Below are 24,563 nucleotides of genomic sequence, written 5' to 3' on the forward strand. Positions count from 1 at the left end.
CTGGAAGAAAACAAGATCTTTTAACACTAACTAAAGCAAAGTATTAATCACATCCTTGTGATACTGTTAGTAAAATTATTTTTTAAGCACTGTCAGTTGCTGATCACCACATATAAAGGCAAAAAACAGTATTTCATCTTTCTGAAATACAGAATTTTTTTAATGGAAGAAGTAGCTATTACCACATTAGAAAGTTTTACATGTAAAACCAAATTAGTTATTACTTAAAAGTCAGTATATGGAAGATGTAATGAAAACTTCTGTCAAGATACACCAACACTCAATATATCAATAACCCACAATGTAATTTGTTTAATATAATTTCTTAACAAAGCAATAACTCAGTGTCCAGTGAACAAGAAGTCAGACCAGCCACAGGATACAAAGACCCATTTTTCTGCCTTGCCACAGACAACCCATGAAAAACCGCCTCAACTCCCCTCCATTTACTTGGAGTAAAACAGGGATAACAGTATGTTCATTCCTGTTAGAGGGATTCAGGGAATAACTAGATAAACATAACAAGGCAGATTCTGCACATAAAGGATGTTGGTTAAAAAAACAGATTTACAAAGCATCATTCAAATTAGCTTACTTTCAAGTAGGTAATCCCTGTAAGTTTTCCCTTCTTAACTTGCACTAAAAGGCAAAAGATCCAACTTTTATTAAAATTACTCCCTAATTTAGACAAATTCAACTGTCTTTGCCTCAAGCCACCTTAAGAGTTGGAAAGGAATTTCAGGATCTGATGGAGTAACTATAAATGAGCTATCCATTATCTCAAGGTACTTTAGAAAAAGGGAATCCAAAGTCCTTTTCCTTGTTTTGCTAGATCTCTAATCTTTCCCTTGGTTGGCTCATTTCTCAAGAAACACCAGTATTCAGCAACATGTTTCATGTTTAAGCTACATATTTACAAGTACACTCATTCCACCTTACACACTGGAAAGGAAGACAAGCATACATCAAAAAAAACCCTATATTTGAGTATCTTAATGCATAGCAAGTTTAACTCTGAATGTACAAGATTCTTTGTTCAAAAAAGTTTACCGTTGTAGCATCAGCATAGCATCTTGCCATTTTTTATATTCACACACATAAAATACCCTTCACCAGTCTTACAAATTAATATTTAGCTCATGTTTTTACTTTTTAAAAGTGCAACTCAACATGTCAAGCAAATTGTGTCTGTCCAAGGACTGACTTCTGCATTGAGCACCATCCCACCTTCTGCTCCACCGTTTTAAGACATGACATGAAGATGAGGCAGCAGATACAAAAATGTACTTGTGCAAAGTCCACAAAATTCACTATGCAGAGCACTCATGGAGACCCACTACCTTCTTGACTTAAGGTAATACACTTGAGGCTGCTTGAACACTGGAAGCTCAGGCACAGGTTTCCTTCAGACTGCCAGTGGCAGCAATGAGCACCAGCTGCAATGGCCTGAGCCATTACAGGCTCTCTAGAGCTCATCTATAAAGTCCTGACTTGGAGGCAAGTTCTACATAGACTTCAGAAGTGATCAGCACATTTTGTGGGCTACTGTCATCTACCTTATCTGGACAGTGGGGGCAGGAAGCCCCAGAATACAACCCTACATCTGATGTGGTCCAATACCCACTTTAAACTAGAGGTTGCAAAACATGTCAGCTTGGTGCCAGCTGGAGACTCACCCACGGCAACAGCATGTACCAGTGGGCAAACCTGATAGCCTTCCAGGACTTCTCACCTCTTCACATCTGCAGTAGGGACATAATAAGATACAGAATTTGCCTTTTGTCTCCTCCTCAATGAAAGCATGTCTCTCTCATGTGGTACCAACAATTTAAAACAGAGCACAAAAGTATTTTCAGGCTGTAGATTCAATTTTGAAAATCTGTAGGCAGAAGTATATAGGGGAGATGTAGCATTTATGTGTAGCATTAGCATGGAGACAGAGCTTTGACCAGCTACAACCACAAGAAAAACATACAGTTTCTTTCGATACTGACATTTGCCTATGCTTTGAAATTATTACTGCAAGGTACAAGACCAAATTTGTGTTGCTGTATTTTTCATATTAAATTTCTTTGAAATATCAGTATTCAGAAATTTTAACTTTCAATTTTTAAACACTTAACTATAATTATATTCCTAATGGAAACAGTAGACCAAAAATACATTTGCAAATCTGGGTTTATAGTAAACAAGTATAAAATATTCTTTTAATTCTGTTAGCAATCCTAAAATACTTAGTCCATTCTCCAAAGGTAAGATAACTGACAAAAACAAAAAAAACAAAACAAAACAAAAAAAATCGACATCAGAACTGGGTAAAAATTCAATTCTTCCAGTTGTGTTCTCAAAACACAGGTACCTGCAGGTGATTTACCATTTTGACATAACACAAGATAAAACCTTGAATTTAGTACAAATTTTTCAGATTTTTCAGGTTTTGGTACTGTACACTTTTGCTTTAATAAGGCGTTAATGTTTGCATAGTACTCTGAAGGCCTTTACACAGTTCAAACACTACAAATATAAATTTAATTTGTAAATGTAAACAATAATTTTGCATTGTAATTATAGAGGAATAAAAATTTACAAATTCTTAACAGTTTTATTTAAATAACATGCTACACAAAACTTAGAACACTACAGCATATGATCTTTAGGAAAACATAATTAACAAATTTAGCAACTCAAACCCTACTAGATAAAGCTCAGTGTACAAGAAATGAAAGACAACTTCAAATGCTTTTCAGCCCTCCCAGTGAAGAAATTAGAAGGTATATAGTGCCATAAAAAAAACAGAGGAAAAGATAAAGACCACAAAATGTAGCACAGGTATGCCTAAGTAGATTCACAATACAGAAATAAAACTGCAGGGTATTATCACTCAATGCTATCTTCTGCATCTTGATTACCCTAATTACCCAAAATGGCTGACACCACAGTATTTTCTCCCTGATGTACAGCATCAGTAAATATTCCCATTTCAGCATTATAGGAAATATATGCAAAAGATAGAATGGCTTTCTGACACTACCTCAGCACAACTGTCAGCAAAGATTACAGAAACGTACAGGGACAGGGACACCAAACTATGTGAACTATGAATTAAAAAAACAAAATTAAAAAGTGACACATGAGAGGAAAAGTAAGGAGGAAGGAACCGAGGAATTTCTGTAAATAAGTTATAGCATAGAACTATTCATCAGTAGAGCTGAGAAATATTTAGGAGGGTAGATCTTAGTTCTAGATCATCTTCCTTAGACTAAATCTCATTAATAGCAGTCCTAATTCTGGAGGGATCAAAGCATGCTAATTCACAGAGTTCACTGGAAGTGAACTGGATACAATAGTGAAGTCCCAAAAAGGTGTTTTCTTGAAGTCAAATTTTGTGATGTCACAAAAGTTTACATAGTAGACGTTTATCACTCACTCTGCACATAAAAATATCAGGCAACTCAACAGCTGTGGGAGGGTATGGAATTCTGAAACACCACAGTTGGCTGAAAAAACACTACTTAACATATTAAAAATAGGAATCAGAAAGTTACAACTGACATAGGGATATTTTCTGGCCAGCATAAAGGGAATTAGGCCAGCAGTTTTCATTAGCACTTGTTTCTAACTGTATATGATATTCATACAGTTTATTCATACATATTCTCATACATAACAGAATTTTCCCTACAGAAATTGTCAAAGGCAGCAAATAACCTCTTTCACACTTATGTTTAACAGATCAATGACCAGATTTACAGACTGTGCTCAACTTAATCCATTAGAAATAGTTAAGAATTGATACATTCAGATAAGCAGGATCATACACATATTAGTAAAACCATAAGAAACACTTACTGGGTAATTTTTCTGGAGGGATGGAAGGATGGGTTCAGGTAGGGCTATAAAAAAGAAAAGTTTAAAGTTGCTGTGATTCATGTAATTCATAGGAAGCATTATCATATCAACTACACCACAGGGTTAGGTTGAAATTTTGTCTTAAAAACATCTATCAAGAACTTCACTTTCAGGCATTTTTTAAAATAGAAGTTATTCAGCAGACATTTCTATTAGTGTATTTCCCACTATATAATACTATAAGAAGTTTATTCAGCTAAAGGAGGCTGTTATTAAGATATTACTATATGTAGAAGGCATCAAAAATTCTACAGTAGCTGGGTACAAATTCATTTCTCAAATTTATATTAATTTATATTAATTCATGGCTATAAGAAAATCACCTAGATTCCTAAAGAAAAAAATTAGAGTCACCCTTTTTTTCCCCTCCTACTTTTAATACGATTCCATCACAGCATAAGTCTACAGATACTGCAAAAGTATGCGTTTTTCAGCTGCAAAATAATACATACTGAACATCCAAAAAGTCACCTAAAGGAAAAATGTCCAACACACTTACTAGGCATTGCTAGCAAAATCTCCACAAAATACATAAATACAGTCTAATATTGTTAGATGGCCTACTAAATGGCAAACGTTATAATGATCATGCAGTCATTAACAATACAAACCTAAAATGAATTAAACGTTTGTCATTTTCACGAAAATCATGGATTGGGAGAGCATCTCTTGTACAACATAAAAAATAAAGAGAAAACTTATCACCCAGGTTAGATGACAGACAAAAATCCAAAGCACTGACACGCCACTCACGCCTTAGAGCAGCTACCAAATTGCTAGAGCACTCCTCAGACTAAAGCTTTAACATGATCTCTTTAGCATGTTTTTTTAAAACAACTGGTCTATATCATTCATTAGGGAGAATAATAATTAAATTCAGTACACAGGACTTGGGACTTAGTTCACACTTCAACAGGGTCTCACAGGTGATGAGATGTTACAGGGACTAAGAATCAGAACAGCAGAATTCTTAGAATATGCTTGGAGTATCTTCAGAGTATAATATACTACCTACCAGGTCTGCTAAGACAATGATCACAGCTTCTTTAATTATATTTTTATTTTATTTGCAGGTTTTTAGAAATATGCAAGAGCTCATAGTTCTGCAATATCTTGGATAATTTCCAGTTCTCTGCTCCACTAAAACAAAACACAACAAAATCTAACCAATACAAGCAATCAGGATATTGTATCTGGGCCTGCATGCTTTACTAAGAGGACAGACTTTAGGGGAAAAGTTACCACTTATCACTAACATATGAGTTCCCTTTTCTTACTGTATAAGTTAGTTAGACCTGTTACCTGGCAGAAAGTTCATGTACAAGATACTGAGGTATCTATAAAATAAACTGAAGCCACACTAAACTTGTGTATGAGGACATCCACAGGAGTATAAGAATATGGAAATTAATTAAGTAATACGGGACAGAAATTTGCCTAGTGAAGACAGGGTCACCATTTATTGCAAATGAAAGCCTTTGGTTTGTTCCCTCTCCAGTAACATGAACAAAAACACTATTAGAAGTTCGAGGATACAGGCTGCTTTCAAGAGAATTGCATGCATGTAGCAGGAAAAAAAGACCCTTTAAAATCTCCATGAGTAAAACACCAGAACCTAAACAGATGGTGCTAGATACATGTACAGACCCACATCTCAGGCAGGGGTTTTTTGCAGAAAAGGCTGATGAAGCACAGGTAAAAGGCTCCTCTTCGTAGACTTCTGATCCTCCCCAGACAGCTGACTGATCACAGTTTTGCATGAAAAGGATTATCTGAGCCTTTTTTCTCCTTCTCTAGAAGAGTTATGCCAGCCTCCACGCATGATTATAGCTATTGTCCTCATGCATTTTTGTTAACGACTGCTTGAGTTTATTTTATAGTTACATAGTGTTCTGCAGCTACATTTATTTAATTTTTTTTAAACCTTTTAAAGCTGGTAACCATGTTTCCAGAGAAGAGGTCCACTTGTTAAAGACAAATGCAGTACTAAGGAAATAGAGTAAATGCACTTTACTTTCAAATCTTTCTGTGTGGAAGATGATTACTATTTGATTTTATTAAACAGGAAAACTACAAAAATATGAACTTAAAAGAGGGAGTTCCGACATGAAAAAAAATACTTACTCTGTAAATAATGCAAAACCATCAGCACAAGACTGTAGCTGCTTAAAGTACCACGACTGGCATCATTTATCTCATGAAAACTTGCCCACTTCTTAATAACCAGTACTAATGGACGAACTCGATTCTCAACTGCAAGTAAAATAACTACATCTCAAAAAAAAGTACATTTAACTACACAGCAATTAATCAACATTTGTTCCTACTTGATCAACATATTTCTTATATACTAAGGTTACCTTTGCAAGCATTTTATAGAATTTACTTAGTTATTCTACAACTGCTAACCATCCTATAAAAATCAGAACCAAATAGTTGCATTTAAAAACAATCTTTTGAGTAATAAGATCCACAGAAACATGATAAATGGGCATGTCAGGAAATCTGCACGCAAGACAAAACTGGATACATCAGTCAATACAGTAGTGTCAGATTTGACTTCAAAGCTGTCTCCAGTTCCTTGTACTAATTTTCCCTGAATTAACTTGCTGTCAGGACAGACCCCAAGTTATTTTTTATTGAAGGCAGGGAAAAGAATTCTTGTTGGAAGACACAGATTTCATTCTTAAGTTTACCTCAGGATCCATGAAGGCAGTAACCCATGAATACAAATATAAATTTTAATTTTGCCTTGTCCTCGGTAGCTTTTCATGTAGATAAGATGTTAGATAAAATATCTCTTTAAATCAAGACATATGTATTTCATGGGGAATGACATAAATACAGTAAATATTCCAGGTATGATCTTCTGAATTTGTGGGGAATTTGATATCTTCTAATTAAGGTAGTATATCTGTTGTAGGGACGTATCACTCACCACAAAGTTCTAGGGATCCAGCAGCCTACTTAATTTATTATTTGCAGATACATGGAAGCATATCATCAACTCAGTCAAGTGCCTTACAATGGCCTTGAATACTTACATGTTCTGGAGTATCTTTTATAATCTGACATCATTATGCAAGGTTTTGTACTATGTACATCAGGACTTGAGGACAAAAGACATCCTAAAGCCACACCAGTCAGTTCAGCACCTAGGCCCATGTAAGTGCTACTCTTCTTTTCAGAATCAACATCCTAGGTCTGGAAGACCTCTTGGAAACAGCAAAACTCCTTAGCACCAGTGACCTTATTCCCAACATTGTTCATTCGTGATTGAAATAAAAAAATGTAACTATTAGCACACTACTGTGAGATGCAAAGAATTACTTTACAAACACCTTATGAACATGCATTAACAGGAAGAGGATTTTTCCATGAGAGAAAAATGCAAATAAGCTCCAATTCCAAACATGATTCTTTAGTGTGTGTGTCACAGTATAAGAGATTTCTTTTCAGCTGACCTCATTCTGAGATATGGTTTTCTGTCTGCTAATGTCTGTAATTAGTATATAACTAAGTAAGTGTGCAATATGGCCAGTAAACTTTCTCTGATACTCTGTACTAGGTACCTCCTCAAGACAATGCTCAGTAATGTCATTTGCTCAAAGCTAAAAAGTCTAGCTTCCACCAATTGAAAAATACCTAGCAACAATTGCTGACTTGATCGCAGACACATCTCCTTTGGCAAACCACTGGTGACACAAGAGCACAGACTTCAGTTTCTAGCTCTGCCTAATCTACTTAAATTTTCTGTGGACATTCTGCTTCACCCATCTCTCCCCATCATCTCTGATGTTTTCTACAGCACCCATGCACCTTCAGAGAAAGGCTAACTTTAAAAAAGTCAGAAGAACACCCACAGAAATATTTCAGAGTCTTGGCTTTTTCATTATGTTCATTAACTAATCCTCTTTTTACCTGAGCACCTATTTCATTCTAATGGAACAGAGAGACCAAAACCTCTTCCACATTAGAGGTAATTTTATCTTTTTTTTTCTACAATGCAGGGTAAAGCCCTTCAACCACACACTTATGTGATCAGGATAACACTTCTAACGCTATCCACTCTTGCTGATATGACTTATAAAAGTATGCAAAAGAGACGGTTTGGTATAAGTTTCCATTTAGTTTTGTTTGCCTTATGTCACCTGAGAGTTTTCTGGTCCAAGGAGGACAAGACAGATAAGCTGTATGCTTGATACAGTTTGTCTATTTAGGAAGGTCCAGCACATCAAGTCTCCCTTAGCTATTAACTCACTCCTTGACCTCAAGAAAATAACAGTTTTTATCCTTCATTACAAGGCATGAAGTTAGTTTTGTTGACTTTACAAAAGTGGGCACCAAGGTGGAATACTAGGACTCCTCCTCAGCTCTTTTCACATCTGGACTCATCTGCCTTGCAGTGATTTCCTGAGAGAAATAAGGGAGATCTGTGGCAGAAGGTAGGAACAAATATATCCAGATTAGACTTGGTGAACTGATCCCTCACCCATAGGCATGAATGACAATTATTTCCCAATCTTTTTAAGCTTGGAAGGGATCCTTCTCCAGTCATACATCCTCCTGTACACATGAAAGTGTCACAGTTAACCAACTGATCCAGGACAAGTTGCAGACTCTCCTAGTAACATAAATATAGAACACAAACTACTCTGACTAAAATATTACTAAAAATTAACTAGTAAAGGTAGCTTCTATTGACACACTCGTACCCTAAATAGAAAGGAATTCCTTTATGCAAGAACTGAAGAATGTGGTAAAGGAACAAACACAAATGCTCTGGAAGAAATAGCCTGAGGTACACTCTTTATGTACTTATCTGCCAAATGACATTATGATGCTGAGTAAAAAAAACTTTGAAATAGCACTGAGAATGCTGTTCATATTACCTCATATTACCAGTTTTGATTTGGGCTTAGTATAAACACTGAAGCAGTATTTTGAATTTTCCAAGAAAAGACTCTAACAGCATACAGACACAACTAGCTATCAGCCACACAGCCTGTCAGTGGCTGTAAGGAAATAAAAGAAACTGGAGATTACATTACTAGATAGCCATTAGTATAATGACCTTGTTATTCCCAGAATACTTGAAGCAGCCATAGTAGTAGATACATGGACCTTAATATGAAGAATCTTTGTTATCTTCTGAATATTGTAATATTAAATTACAAACATACCTAGCTGATATATTTTCTCATATATTTAGAACAAGCAACAAGAACTTATCTTAGAGTTAACTAATGCATTTAAATAGGTAATGATATATATAGTAAGATATTAAACTGAATTTGAATAGTATACCAATGCCAAAATAAAAATTCAAAAAGAAAAATTTATAGAAATAAGAAAATACAATAAAAACTTACTGAATGCATAGGTTCTCAGAAGGAATGTATTTCTTATCCCTACAACATTGTTTACATTCAAGTCGAACTCCACATAGCTATTGGGAAGAAGAAAAAAACATCAAGCATCATGGTATTCAGTTTCTGCACGTTTATTACCTACTTAGTGACAGATATATCCTAGAAACCTTCAACAGAGCTTTAAATGCTGTCTTTTCTACAGTTTTGTTTATAGTACCTGAATTGCTTACAGACTGGAATTCCATTGTTATAAAAATATAATTGTTGTTTTACACAAAGAATACATGTAGATCCACATTAAGACTCTTCCTCCCAACTAGATTTGAACTACATGACATAATATGAATTAAGAAGAGGTTGAAAGGTAAGAGTCTAATGATGGTGAGAGATAATCAGCACTTTGAAATAAAAACCAGTTATAGTTAACATTGCACGTTTTGCAATAAAAAACTTTTGATAACTTCAATTCTCTTAAGAGAAAATAAGAACAAGGTAAACAAGCACTAACAAGCTTTACTTACAGCACATCCCATCCCCAAGTTTGAATTTCATACTGCATAAGGAGCTTAACTACTCACAAGACTCAAGAAAAACATTAAACTCAAGGTCAATAAGCCATAGCAACACTAATTTGCAACACCAAGAGCCTACTACTGTTGACAAAGAAGTAGCTATCTGCTATGTACAGCTTTTATATATCTATGTATCAGTCACTACTTGTTTGCCCAAATATTCATTCAGCTTTTCTTACATGAGGGGAACATGGACATGAAATTCACTAAACTGGGTAAAACACATTACTTTGATGCTGACAAGGGTTTTTTTCACCTTTAACTACATGAAAACATTATTTGCATAAAAAATACTAATTTTAAACATGAATTAACATCAAGCATGACTTTTTACATGTTTTAAGAATATAGTACATATCAGTATAGGAAATAAACAAGCTTGAACTACCACTTGACAGTTGCAAATTTAAGCATAAATACCAGTAAGAATATTAATTGCATGTGCAAATACAATAAAAAAATTATGTCAGGTGGCATGTGTAATTCCAGTTATTACAAGTTGACAAGATTACTATTTACCAGATGCCGACAGAAGCAAGTTCTATGGCAGTTATTTTGTACTTTACTATGCACATTTAATAGCTGCTGAAGTTATGGCAATTGAAAAAGGTTTCATTATTGGGCTCAAGTTCTAGTAAAAGCACTAAAGGACAGGAAAAGAGTCAAGTGCACATCAAATATAGCAGAAGGGAAAGTTTTTGTATCCTCTATATCTTTCTTATTCACTAAATCAAAGTAAGTGGCAAACTTAAAATAATTTTCAGGTATATGTGGAGCACTGGTAACACATCAGAATGTGCATCTCCAGATACAGAAATACAACCCACCAAATTTCACCATCCTTTCCCAGCAGCTGGGCATCAAGAAAACCGGTTTTCAGAGGGAGCTTGTTATGTTTAGTTTCCAGTTTTGGTAAAAAAAAAGACTAGTGCCCTGGGTACAGAATATCCAATGCATTTCTCAAGATCTCTGTGAAAAAATGAATGACTATGGGTGTACGTGTATGTATGAGTCTACAAAAAACAGAAGTCGATAAGTGATTGGAAAGAGACAGATATTTAAATAAAATGACAACACATGGATGGAGAAGACAGGTTATATAAGAGAAAGGTAACTGTAAAGACAGAAATTAAACAAAACCAAACACCAAACAAAACAAAAATAAAAAACCAAAATCAAAAACAAAACAAAAAACCAAAAACATAACCAAAACAAAACCAAAACAAAAACACAAAAACACAAAACCAAAACCACAAAAACACAAACAAAAACAAAACAAAAAAACAAAACAAAAACCACCCAACTCAAAGTCATGCCATTTCCTGCTGCTCCCCTCTTTCAAAAAAGCAACACAGGAAACCAGATGGCAAACAGCATTGGTTTTTACTCTGCAAAAATATAACGTGCAGCTTCCATCATAAGAAGATTATATTTTGCTTTAGTAGGAAATAAAGAGTTCTTTAAATCATGTCTGTAAGGCATATAATTATCATTACTTACTATTTTTTGAAAGTGACTGCAGTATGGATTATAAATGCCTTCAATCTTCTCATACAATCACTTCCATACTTAAGGTTCCTTTTTAAAGTTTATTTTCTGATTTTAAAGTGGAAAAAAATTCTTGCTATAATCCCATAACTTATTCAGCATTTACCAAAAGATTTTACCATTTCATGTATTATGGAAAGACTAGCATTGCTGTATGTAGCTAAGCCACAGAACCCATATTTTAGCTTGATAAGTATAACACTTTCAGAAAGCATGGGAGAAATAACCTTCTGTACTGTTAGGGAAGAAAGTTACTAGAAAAAAAATATTCAAATTTTTATAAGGTAGACAACTATACAAGAGTAAATATGGGACTAGGTGTAAATGAAGAAAAATAGTATAAAGTGAGAATCCCTACAAGTGTTATATAATCTCAGATGAAAGAAAAGCTTAAATGGACAATATAGATTAGTTCAAACTGTAAACACGACCAGATTTAGTTTTACCATGGCAAGGTTTCTGCTCTGATAAAGGCATATGGTGATTAAAAAAAGCGATACACTTTTAGAAGGAGACACCAGAGAAGTGGGCTCATTTGTTTTCACGAGACAGATACACGGTTGCAAAATTTTAGATGCATATAGACAGGGTAAGACAGTTAGATACAAGACAGTTGTTCCGATTTACAAAACCAGTGAAACTATGTTACTATATGAAGCTGATACACATCAATCTTACAAAGCTAAGCCAATAAACACAGAAGATTTAAACATTACTCAGACTGTTAACACATTTCAGTGCTTTGCATGACTTTTTTCTCTATCAGATACTTCTATCACACATAATAAAAAATGCATCATTCTCTGTCCTAGTACATCCCTCTCATGTCTTTATAATGAAGATACAATGAATACTACAACATGTAACATATCCACTTCTGTCTAATTACTTCCCACTTCTAAATAAAGCCATAAAATTACTACCTAATAGTGTGAATACAACATGCAATACTATAATGGTAAACACAGAATATCTCTCTAAAATGAATAAGAACTTTTTAATCAAGAAAACATCACAATAAACTGAAGTTCATTTTAGCATTGTTTGTACAGTGTAAATAGTGTGAATTAGTCCTTAAATAGCTTAGTAGTTATGTTTGCACAAGAAGCAAAATTATCTTTCACAGCAGTTTTCTTCCCACCACTGTTTTTCTGTCATAAACCATCTGTCAACTGGAGTCCACTATGTACAAATAACTCACAGAAATACGTGATGTACTGCTTCTAATTCACATCACAGAAACCAAAAAGCATTTCAACCACAAGAGGTGTTTCAGATAATCAAGGAAGTAAGCTGATTGCCACTGCATGCTAGCTGAACGAATCTGCAATACAACTAAGGCACCAGGCATGACAGTGGGATTACTTCTAAGGACAGTACAAATATGGAGTACTTTCCCATACCAAAGTCTAAAAAATTGTTTTGAACAGAATACTTGCCTGACTTTATCCCTGAATTTCACTATTGGCACTTTTGCTCTGATCAGCTGAGGTCGCTCGATGTAGCTTGCTGAAAGGGAGAAAAATATGCAATTAAGTTTCGTGTAGATGCTGATCTTAATAAAAGATGCTGATCTTAATAAAGTATTCCAAAGTGGAGTCATATTGACTGATTTATCATAAATAGTAACTTATTAAATTTAGCAAATATATTCTCAGAAGGGTTGTGCTGAACTAAGTAACCCTTAGCAACTGCAGCAAAAATATAGGAGAGTGGGTGAAAAGAAAACCACTCTAAACATTAGAGAAGGAAGCAGAACATTAGAGTAGAAGATTTTGCTGTGGGAAATATATTCCAAAAATTTGAACATAAGGAATACAGTTCTACAATGCTTTCATGGAACAGCACTTGCAATAGAAATCTTGAATAGTTATAATAAATGTTCAGAAATAATGTAGTAAGAACATATATCCAACCAGGATGGGTAGACACTTAAGCTCAACACTAGAGTGTAGAAACACTATACCCAGCAACTGATCAGCTGCATTCTTTTTAATTGTGCCTAGTTTGCTTACAGTTGGAATTATGTATTTTAATGATCAAAAAATTAATATAACTGTCTTTACTATTCATTTACTACTATTTACCCACAGACTTAAAACTTACTTTGAAAACTGTTCATTTCAACAATAAGCTACATACCAAGAATGCTGTCCTGTAGAACAGGACAACACTTTCTATCAAAGATGGCATAAGCTGTAACTGCCTTTTTCTTTAATAGTGATAGGACATCGAATGAAAAATGCACCCAAGAAAGTAATGGAGAAGAAAGAAAAGTAGAGCCTGTAGGTTACATGATACAAATTTTGGCAAAAGGAACAATTTTAGTAATTTCTTCTGTTGCAAAGTCTAGGACTACTTGAATTTGTCCATATCTAACATCATACATTTTCCCATTGGTTCTACAAATTAACCTAAAATTAGTATAAATAAGTATGACATAGCTAGAAGTAACACAGCTTAAACGTAACCCTGAATAAAATCTGATATTTTTCCCTCCCAAAAAAGGTGAAATGGTATTTCTGTTAGTTTGGAAAGCCACCTTGATTAACCAGCATCATCTCCACTGCTTTTGGATGACAAATTCAGATTTGGTAAAATACTGCTGAGCAATACTCAAGAAAAACAAGTATCACTTCTTTTTCTTGAGATTTCTGAAACTGTTTTATGGATACATATGTTCAAGACACACTTGACCTGAGGAAATCCTTTGTCTAGATTTTAATGCATTGTACATGCCTAAGTAACATACAGACTGGCATTCAGAGTAAAACATAATCTTAGTAACTTATTAATGTTAAAGGAAGAATCTTTAAGAACTTCAGTTCACGTTCACTAAATGTAAAATTCAGTAGAATTCACACAAGCATCCCCTCTTTCCAGCTTTGCCTTCAGACACATCCAAGCATCCCTCCTCCAGCATCCCAGAACATTCTTAAAGTGACATTCTAAAGCACGCAGAGCTCTCTGCCTCCTTCCCTTTCACTACCAAACTTAGGACAAAGATTCCCAATGCATTTGCACAGGGGACACAAGGGTGCATATCTGTCTGCATGCCATAGCAATTCAACTTTCTTTACTACGACCCTTTCCAAGTGCTCTTCAGAGGTTAACTGAACTCATTTTTAGTGCAATCCACTCCCAAACACACTCCTGTCTCAAATGCCCCACAACATTTGATGGATGCTTGTGCCAAATTAGTTGGCTAAGAAGAAAAGATACATCCCAAAGCGTACTCCCAATCTATTTCAAGGAGGAAGTCAGAAGGCAGTAACTTCCTGCTGGTATCCTCTTTCTTGGCTCAGAACAATGACACTGTTAGCAGAGTCTGTATTGTATCTTAGATTGTTACACATAAAAGGGAAGAAACAGTTACAAATACAGAATGTGGAATTCTGAAATACATACAGGTTGAATAAGTACCTAAGCAAACTCTCTAGGTGACCGTGAAAGCTTTGACCAGAGAGGCTACACCAAAATACATGTAAAGAAATCTACATGGCTGCTCCGCAGTTTTGGGTATGTCTGTGAAAAAGTCATGAACACCACTTCAGCTTAGCAAAAAAAAAATACATGGCTTCAAAGAAGCCTAAGCATTGATTCATAAATAACTTATTCATGCACAACTTCAGATTAAACAGCTAAATTCTCTCTTTTCTTTTACAGAATAGAAGATTAGGAATTAGACAAAACATTAAGCCCAAACACAGTATATACCAAAAAGATCTTTGACATCCTGGACATGTAGTCTGGCCTCATTCACTGAGTTATACTACTGAAGGAGAAACTGGGCAACACAAAAGTCTGATCATATTCATGATGAATCTAGGAAGGTACAACCCAGCACAGGATGAATTAACTGCTGATTTTTTGGAATTCACTCACCCAACTGCATAGTCTTTCAAAGTTATTCGAGTTCAAATTCCCCTGCTTATCTCAGCTGTTGCACATTTCCTACTAGACAACCATTAGGCAGATTCAACTCTGATTACCCAGTCTCAACACCACTAGCCCTCTTTGTAAATCCAAGAGAAAAAGAGCTCATCGTTATTTATGCAGATAGTAAACACCAGTCAACCCAATACCGCCAAGTTGTTTTTCAAATGAATCCTGCACAGATGAATCTGAAGAGAGTACTCAGTCGGAGATTTACTCTCAGTGGTTTGGATTATAATCTCTTCAGTTATCACTCCAAATAAATGTTTCATATCTCTAAAGACACTGACTTGAGCGTACATTTCTGGGAATGTTAGCCAATACTGTAAAAAAATGTATGTGCAGGTATCTGAACAAATAAATCAAGAATTTACATGCACTTAGCTAATCTTAGAAATGGATGACCTATCTACTATCCCCACGTCTCTGCCTTAGGAGAAACACAATACATAACAAGTCCCACAAAAAGAGTGAATAAACACCAAAAGCTTTTTCCTACTTTTCTCTGTGATTAGACTATTCAAAAACAGAACACATTTTCATTTCACTTGTTATTCTAGATGCAGAATGACAACACAGAAAAGCCTCTCCTCTAAGAGACTCTGCTCTGATGGGCTAAAATGCCTTGCTCAAACTTGTTACCTTTTGCAAGCCTGAAACTGAAATAAGATGGAGCTTATCCAAATTTTGAATCCACTTCCCAAACCTCCTAGAAGAAAATACTAATCTAACAACCCCATTTAACTGTATATAAAGGATAAGAGATAGGCCTTAAAGTTGATGGTGGTTTAAAGATGTTGATTTACCTAATACAAATGGTGAAAGAGGCTAATCTAATCAGCACTTTTTCATTTGGCAATCATGGAATTAAAGGGAATTAAGCAAAGAATCACATCTCTAGCTGCCCTTATTTTCGTATATACAGGAACATCGCACAACAAAGAGGAAGATGCTATGAGAGGCACAGGTAAAGAAAACTGAAATGATCTGGAAAAAGGTTAAAAATGCTCTTGAACTTTACCTATGTCCCAAATCTCCTCCTTATTTGTTTTTGTCCTTTAACTCTTTCATAAAACCAGAACAAGAACTTAAAATTAAGTAACATCTTATCTCTCTTCCTCTTGTTGCTTCTCTTACATCTTGGCACATAATTTGTTAGCTTTGATGTTTGGACCAAACTATGTTTATTTCCGTTCTCTTGTGTGAAGCACTGGAGAGTCTTGCATTCCAGGGAAACCCAGATTAAGTTTTGGACTCCTTATGCAAATGTCAATATACAACAGCAATAAGCATTAAATATCAGATGCCTATTCTGCAAAGGATCTATCAAATATCTCTTCCAAATGATCTGTTAAAATCTGCATGTGCTCACTTGGCAATGAAGAAATTTTGAGGACTGCACTTAAATTTATGGTTTGTTCCTTTTAGCACTGCAGTATTGTTCAGAACATCAGTACAAGTCGGCATCAAAGAATGTACCACAAGTTTGAGAAGCAGAGTGATAAAGTCAGTAAATGTCTGGATCTTTTACAATTCAAAGGATGATACAAAAGCCTCTCTAAAGTAGGAGGCTTTCACAGATAAATTAAGAACTACCCGTGTGAATTTTTCATCTGAAGGGAGTCTAAATAACAGCTTAGAAAAACAACGAATTGATCTGTTCTATCTGTATGTGCTGGTACTATCAACACTTAGTGATTGCTTCATTAGGCACCTAAGGTAATTTTTTCACACCTATCAAGGCCTCCTTGACCCCTCAGAAAATCAATTCCATACAATCTACTGTGAGTAACATCTTATTTTACAAATTCTTAAAGAGCCTTTTTCCAGGAAAGCACTGCAATCTAAAAGAGGAGTAAGGGTTAGCTAACAGAGGTTTCCCAAACATAAATCTACTCCCTTCTCATTGTGTTCCACAATTAAAAAGTCATTTGAGATATTTCCTATTACTGAAGTTCATAGTTTTCAAGAAAACCATTATGTTTTCCTAAGCACCATCGCCAGCACCAAGTAACATCACTAAATACTCATAGCTTTGCTTCAAACAGTACTGTGATTAGAAGCTAGACAACATGCAATCACATACAATAGTTGCAATTGTGCATCAATACTTCTTCCAGAATTACCAATAATCTTACCACCTCACTGTAGCCAGGAACTTACAAAGTTTAGTACTGAAGAGTTTTTGGACTAAGCTGAGTATACGTCTTGCTTCAGTCTTCTGATTCACCTGAAATATGATATTAAAATTAAAAAAAAGGTTGGTATCTCTCATCTAAGTGTTCCAAGTAAGCATGTTTTGCTTTTAAAATGAGATTAATTCTCTGAATAAGATATGAACATTTACATCAACAGCCTAGATGTAAATTTACAAGACATTCTACAGCCTAGATATACATTTACCATGGCAAATGCCAGACAGAACAATCTATATTTATTATTCAAAATAATTACCAGACATTCAAAATTCATAAACTAGGTGAAAATCTAGCCCCACTTATACAAAAATGTGCTCTCCTTCTGTTTAAATGATGCTTCAATTCTTTCAAGATTATGGTCTATTTAGATTTCTTTTCTGTTACATCCTTTCTCTCAAGCAAAATTCCGCTCATAACATTTTCTATCACTAAAAATATTTAAGATACTTTAGCCTATCAAATTCCTTCTTACACCTCTTCATTAAAATAGGTAGCTATGAATCTAAATAATGGTATAAAAAAAATAACTTACTAAAAGTTGTTTCTGCATCTAGAATAAGTTAGAGTTCTCTAAACAATTTTCTTTTTTCTTCCTCATTCTACACAGTTATTTCTATTTTGCTGTATTTTTTTTCACTCACAAATTGAAGGCAAAGCTAATTTTTTAAAGTTTTGTTAGGCTTATAGGGTTGAATTTACATCTGCAACATTACTGGGCCCACAGTTCATAGCTATTATGAATGTATAAATATATTAGTAAATCAGAAGGATTTGACCATCTGTTTATCACTTCAGAATCCAGCCTTTTAACAGCACACATATAAAGCCAGACTTTGTTTTACCTCTATAGTTTTAAATAACTTACTGGTTCTTCTTGAACCACCAGGCACAAATCAGCATCACTGCTACGAGTGCCAAATCCATTCAGAGAGGACCCAACCAAATAAAGTCTGCTCTCTATAATAGAAGAATAACAGAAAATAACCGTGATGTGACATATAACAGTTCGAGAGGAAGGAAAAACCATGAACTTGAAGAACATTCGAGCTAGTATTAAATAATCAAATTCAAAACTTACGCGGAAAAATTAGCTGAATTTCTCTCTGGAGTTCTGTTCTGCAGAGCTCTTTCCTGTCCAAATCAGAGGCCTGTTGCCGACATGCCTGAAACAACTCCAAAACCTGTTGACTTAACTGGACACACACATCCAAAAAGTAAAGATACAGAGAAGTGAACATTCTTTCCCATCAGAGATGCAATTACATGAAACAAACACTGAAGGTATTTTTTTTTTTTAATGCAAAAACCAGCATCATTTCACATTACCTTCTCTATTGTCTAGAGTTTTACAGCACTTGAATTTCATATTACCACCCTCAAAGAAACTTCTGCGAAGTTCTTAAATTACAATTCATTCAATTTGTTACAAAACATCTACCAATGGAAAAGAATTTTTGCGTCATCAGTATTAGCAGCCTCTCAAGAAATTAGAAGTGAAAACTGGAGACTCCTTCAGCTGACTTTAATGTCAACAGTTTGCCTACCAGTAATAGGGTGAAAAATTATTAAAAAACCCAATTTAAATTAGTTTTCTTTTTTTATCCCACACAAACTATCAAAGAAGTAGTCAGATCTTTGCTGCAAGGAGATATTAACTGTTTTCCTTTCACAATACTGTTACATGCTATATTAAGCAGGCATGTTTATACTAAAAAAAAAAAAAAAAGCCTCTCTTATGTGGATGTAAATAAAGTATCAAGACTGATTAGCGACATAGGTTTTTTGTATTTATTTAAAACAAGAAGCAGTTTGAAGCTACATTGTCCATCTAAAGAAGGCATTCTCTTTTATTATTACAGAAAAGCTACAACCATAACTTTTACGTCCTCTTTAAAAGAGGTAGAGGACATCTTTACAGGCCCAAAACTGTATTTATTCAGAATGCATGTCTCTCATATTACCACGGGGTTTGTCTTTTTTTAAATCAGGATTCTCCATCCCCTCATATCATGTGAGAAATGGACCATTCCTCCAATTTTTACTTCCTGGAGCAGACATATAAGTTTCCTGACATTAGTATGGAAACCAAACAACACAAGCAAACAACACCCTAACTCTCCCTACCCCCCAAAAAAATGTTCCAAACCCAAGCCCATATAAGAGGTTACACAGAGCTATAGCAGCAGCCACATTTATTGATATTTCTTCTAAAGACAGCTCAGCAATAAGAGACCCTGTAACACTGTTAAAAACTCTTGCACAAATTTTTGCGGTCTCCCACAGCACCTCTGGATTCTGCCTACTAAGAAGGCAGAAGTAAGCATAAGCACAGAAAGTTACTACCTCATCTTTGGCCAGAGGGAGCCTGGCTTCTGTAGGGTCTAGAAACAAAGTATCTTGCAGCGGAGGGACACATCTAGCTAAAGCTGGTGAGCCACGTGCAAGGAACGGTGGTGACTGAATTGAAATTGGTCCTGGGAAGGAGTGTCTACGTTCTTCTGCTAAAGGCACTGGTTGGTTAACTACAGTTGTGTCAGAATTCTGTGAATTAATCCGCTGCCGTTTGACATTATATGAAACACTTTGTTCATTTTGTCTCCTAGAGGGAGGCGGGGAGGGGGGGGAGAGAGAGAGAGAGAGAGAGAAAGAGAGAGAGAGAGAGAGAGAGAGAGTGTGTAAATCCACTAGTTCGCAAATTCCAACGTATGATTAAAAGACAGTTTCTACAAAGTTGAAATACCAACATTTAATGACGTACCTACTTCACTAAAAGCAAGTATTCTACAGAACAGGCAGCACAGGCATGCCCATCTTGGATATTAAGTGAAACAAACCTGCAATGGGAAAAGAGACCACCCAATTGCAGAAGTGCAGTTACCCTAGAACTGAACTGATTAAGCTTTAAGGCAAGTGTCTGCACTAACCAACTTAAACCCAAATGGCAGGTTTGGTTAAGTTGGCTGCAAATCTCCCAATATGGCACAGCCTTGCATAAAACAGACTGTTCCAGAGGAAAAGATGTATGCAGTATGAAACCAGAAACTTCCTTAGTTCATAGGATAGTAACATACTCAGCTATAACTTAATAACATATTGTACTTCTTTTTCATCTGTTAGATCTGAAAGAGAAATAGCATACAGGAAATAGTTCTTAAGACAGGTAACATAAACTTTCTTCCCTCTCAGCTGATTCACAGAATTATTACAAACACATATCAACTACTACACCTGAATCCTTATATATGTTTGAATTTAACATTTTGTATTTGAAAAATAAAGCATCACATAATTAAGAAAATCAGGAAAAACACGTAATGTGTCATGAAAAACATGACAATTCTCATAAAACCTTTAGGGTGCACTCTTCAACAGGAAAAGAACATTTGCTGACACACATCTGCTTAAAGTCAACTACACACAGATTACAATTTTTTGTAGCATTAAAAAAACCACTTAAATCACAGTTCTGTAAGGCTACAGCTACTGGAAGAGAAAACCTAGGTAGAGGAAGTCACTTATGAGTACCAAGACTCTCAAAAACATGAATGCTTCACATGACCTGTTTCATAAAAAAAAGTATTCAGTATTGCAATTTCTCCCATAACTAAAGTTGCCTAAGTAATTGATACTAGATGAGTTTCACCATGGGTATATTAAAACCACTGTTAGTCATACACATACAAAGAACTTACTTTCTTCCTTGAAATGATGTGAGGGCACCTGATATAGACACTGGACTGACATTTCCATAAGTCATTGGTTGCAGTGTAGCCGTTGAAGTAACAGTTGGAGTAGCTGCAAGGTTCCCACTCAAAAGAGCTCTAGAAAGACTACAGTCCATAACTATTATTCATAAGATGTTTTTTATCAGTTGGTAGTTCTTGTTAAATGAATACTAAACTCTACAAGTCCTGTCCTTTTATCTCTTAGAAGCAACAAGTCTTTCTTTTCTGTTCAAAATGAAAACATATTTCAGTATATGATATGTATTTCATTAAAAACCAAAAAATTATCATTCTTGACAGCACATTTGTACAAAGGAGTTAGCAAAGAAATTAACCTAAGACACTGTTAAATTCAAAAGCCTAAAGAACACTACAGCATCTATAAATACAGACCCAAGAATAGATGTTTCTTCCCCTTCGCATCTCCTCCCTGTTCATCCCAACAAACAAATACAATTGAAGCCCTTTAAAACTGAACTGTGGATTAAGTCAGTGCAACAGCATTTCATGCACTATGCATAGTGTTAAGACTTGCACGTCACCAACAGAAATTATACAGCTCTATTTTACTGGTGACATCTTCCTAATTTTGAAGTTCAATGCAGTTTAATGTTCAAAACCATCCTCCATAAACAGAAATACTTCTCTCAACCCCAAACTTGCCTATCAAATCTTACTGTACTTACACTGCAGTGCGAAAATTCAACGGAGGAACAACAGTTTGCTGGTGAGAAAGAAGAGTAGGAGGTATATTTATGGGAAGTATATTGGACAAATTACTCTGTTGCTGATGCTTTGAAGGGAAGGGTGGATGACCCAAGTTGGAAAAATTTGGGAACATGCTCCTTTCTACTTGAAGCGAACATGTATCCTCTCACCTACATTAGAGAAAAAAAAAAAAGGCATTAAAATTAGGCAAAAAGAAATACTAGTTACCATTTATACTCTCGGTTTAAAAATTCATGTAATCTAGAATACACTTCCAGGAATTGCTTCAGAGAATTGTAATTGCAGGCTAGCTTTTATTGCTTATCAAGACAAGAAACTAAATAAAAATACTGTACACTGTAAAGTTTCACAATTACTACTTACTTTATTTATGTTTAAAAGTGGATTTTTATTTGCTCCCCTCCATTTTAAATTTAATTTTTGAAAAATAACATGTCACAAAGCATAAAAGTGTTCATCTCAAGGAAAAACAATGTATTACAGTGGAATATGTTTCATAATCAAACATTCCACAATAAGATTCACAGTATATGGGAAGCTACATCTTAAGAACATGAAGATGCAGCTGATCACAATCTATATTTTTTTCATGACACTACATAACAAAGCAGCCAAATTATGACAGGAATTGCAAATAATCTACTCATGCTTTAAGAATATCATACACATAGTAATACTTTACTGAATGGCCTTTGTGATAGAAAATATAGGTTCACTCCCTTTTAAACTTAGAACTGATTCTGCCAAAACTGGCCATGTTCAACCTCCTGGGACAGCTTTGACTGTCACTGCAGGCAGCATTAGCACAGAGCATAGGAAAATGAGTAACAAGGAGTTTATGTGGTTAGGCTTGACTTTGTTCCTTACTTCCTGTGATGACAACCCACACCAGTGAAAACCCAGTAGTACATACATGGGCATTGCTGCAATAGCTCCAAGAAAAAAAGTATCAGGATTAATGCTCTCATAGTTCTTCCTCTTTCCCCCCTCCCTCGCCTTTGGAGGGGTGGGTGAGGGAAAGCATTATGTACTAATGTAAGTTATTATTTGGATGTTCACTTTCAATTCTGCTGAACGAACCAACTAAACTTCATGAGAACAAAGTCACTTGACATTTACATTTAATCTGAGTGATTATTTATGTGCCGTCTAAACTTTTCCATTTCTAGGAGACAAAACAAACGCCTCGTCTCTCTGAGCAGACCAGGCACTCTCCACAGCTCACACAGGATACATAAGCAGTTTATGGATACAATTAGCCAGTAATTGGACCGTTCGTAAGAATCCAAAAAGGCGCAGAAGAAACACCATTTGGCCTTTGAAGCAGTAAATACCAGGAAGAGAAGCAGTGGAGTTACCTTCCCCACACCAGAACAGCGCAGCAACACCGCTGCCTCACAGCAGCGACAGCGACAATTACCGTGCCTTCCAGCAGAGGTTACACTGGCAGGAACTACCATGTTCTCCAGAAAGAGCTTCATAAGTTTGTCCCAGCGGGCACCGTTTCCAAAGCAGCGCGTTCTCGCAGAGCCACCAAGTGCCCACGCAGGAAACCCGGCCTACGGATCCCCCACAGTCCCCGGTGCCACCGCCACCCCTGCCGCCCGGGACCGACCCTCGGCACCGCTCCCTGTCACATCCACGCGGGATCCCCACGGGATACTCACGCCAAGTCCGGGCGGAGGCACGCAGGGTGGGCCTGCGATCAGCACTGAGCGGGTCCAGCAGTGGAGACCAGCTCCTGCGGCTGAGCGTCGCCCTGTCCCCCGGATGGAGGGACGCCACAGGAAGCGCCCGGGATGTGGCGGAAGGGCCGAGGAGCGGCAGGAAGGGATGGGAAGTGAAGTGAAGAGAAGTGAAGGGAAGGGCAGAGAAAGGAAGAGCAGGGCAGGGCAGGGCCGGGCCTCTTCCGGCGGCTCCCGCGGCACTTCCCCACGGCTGCCGGGCACGCGCCCCCTAGAGGCCCGGCCGGGCGGAGCGGGGGGCGCATGTGAGGGCTGTGCGGGCTGTGCGGGCTGTGCGGGCTGTGCGGGCTGTGCGGGCTGTGCGGGCTGTGCGGGCTGTGCGGGCGGGGACACCGCGGGCCATCTCCGCCTTCAGGAGGAGAGGCGGGCGGGGTAGCGGGGACGGGTAGGCACGGCCGAGGCTGAGAGAGGAGTGGCCGTGGCTGAGTTGCTTTCTACAGTAGCTGACCGACTGTAATTGAGCTGTTGTTCAGGAGCGTGTCAAAAGTATAGTCTCTGGCTGAACCAGTTAAGATTATAGGTGTGCTGGGATAAACCCGAGATCACGGACGGGCTGAAATGCCTGCACCCAGAAGAGTGAAAAGTTCGGAAGACAGAAGCAGAATCACAGAATCATCAAGGCTGGAATAGACTTTAAAGTTCATTCAGCACAGCCACCCACCAGCGCTGTCTCCATAACCACTAAGCATCAGAACCAATCATCTCTTGAACATCTCCATGGATAGTGTCTCCATGACTTCCTTGGGCAATGTATGGGTCCTTGGCTCAGTGCCTGACCACCCTAACAGTGAAAAAAATTTTCTAATACCTCCTCTGAATCTCCTCTGCC

General features: G+C 36.5%; 1 protein-coding gene across 2 annotated transcripts in view; it reads right to left on the reverse strand.

The window, feature by feature from the left end:
• TENT2 (terminal nucleotidyltransferase 2) overlaps positions 1–23,823 on the reverse strand; it is a 40,549-nt gene extending 16,726 nt beyond the window's left edge. The window contains exons 1-11 of one of the 2 annotated variants that reach the window (XM_027882513.1): positions 23,657–23,823; positions 21,947–22,138; positions 21,228–21,365; positions 19,879–20,134; positions 18,614–18,728; positions 18,401–18,492; positions 17,501–17,567; positions 12,841–12,910; positions 9,282–9,358; positions 6,034–6,162; positions 3,850–3,893 (exon numbers count right to left, since the gene is read on the reverse strand). In XM_027882513.1, coding sequence (XP_027738314.1) covers positions 3,850–3,893; positions 6,034–6,162; positions 9,282–9,358; positions 12,841–12,910; positions 17,501–17,567; positions 18,401–18,492; positions 18,614–18,728; positions 19,879–20,134; positions 21,228–21,365; positions 21,947–22,101 — 1,143 coding nt within the window. In that variant the 5' untranslated portion in view covers positions 22,102–22,138; positions 23,657–23,823. Of the gene's footprint in view, positions 1–3,849; positions 3,894–6,033; positions 6,163–9,281; positions 9,362–12,840; positions 12,911–17,500; positions 17,568–18,400; positions 18,493–18,613; positions 18,729–19,878; positions 20,135–21,227; positions 21,366–21,946; positions 22,139–23,656 lie in introns of both variants that reach the window. The other variant, XM_027882504.1, reaches the window with a different exon arrangement.
• Positions 23,824–24,563: the final 740 nt, after the last annotated feature.

Source organism: Empidonax traillii, unplaced genomic scaffold, assembly GCF_003031625.1.
Source record: "Empidonax traillii isolate 1590-97213 ecotype Southwest subspecies unplaced genomic scaffold, ASM303162v1 scaffold8:size5222938, whole genome shotgun sequence".
Lineage (NCBI taxonomy): Eukaryota > Metazoa > Chordata > Aves > Passeriformes > Tyrannidae > Empidonax > Empidonax traillii.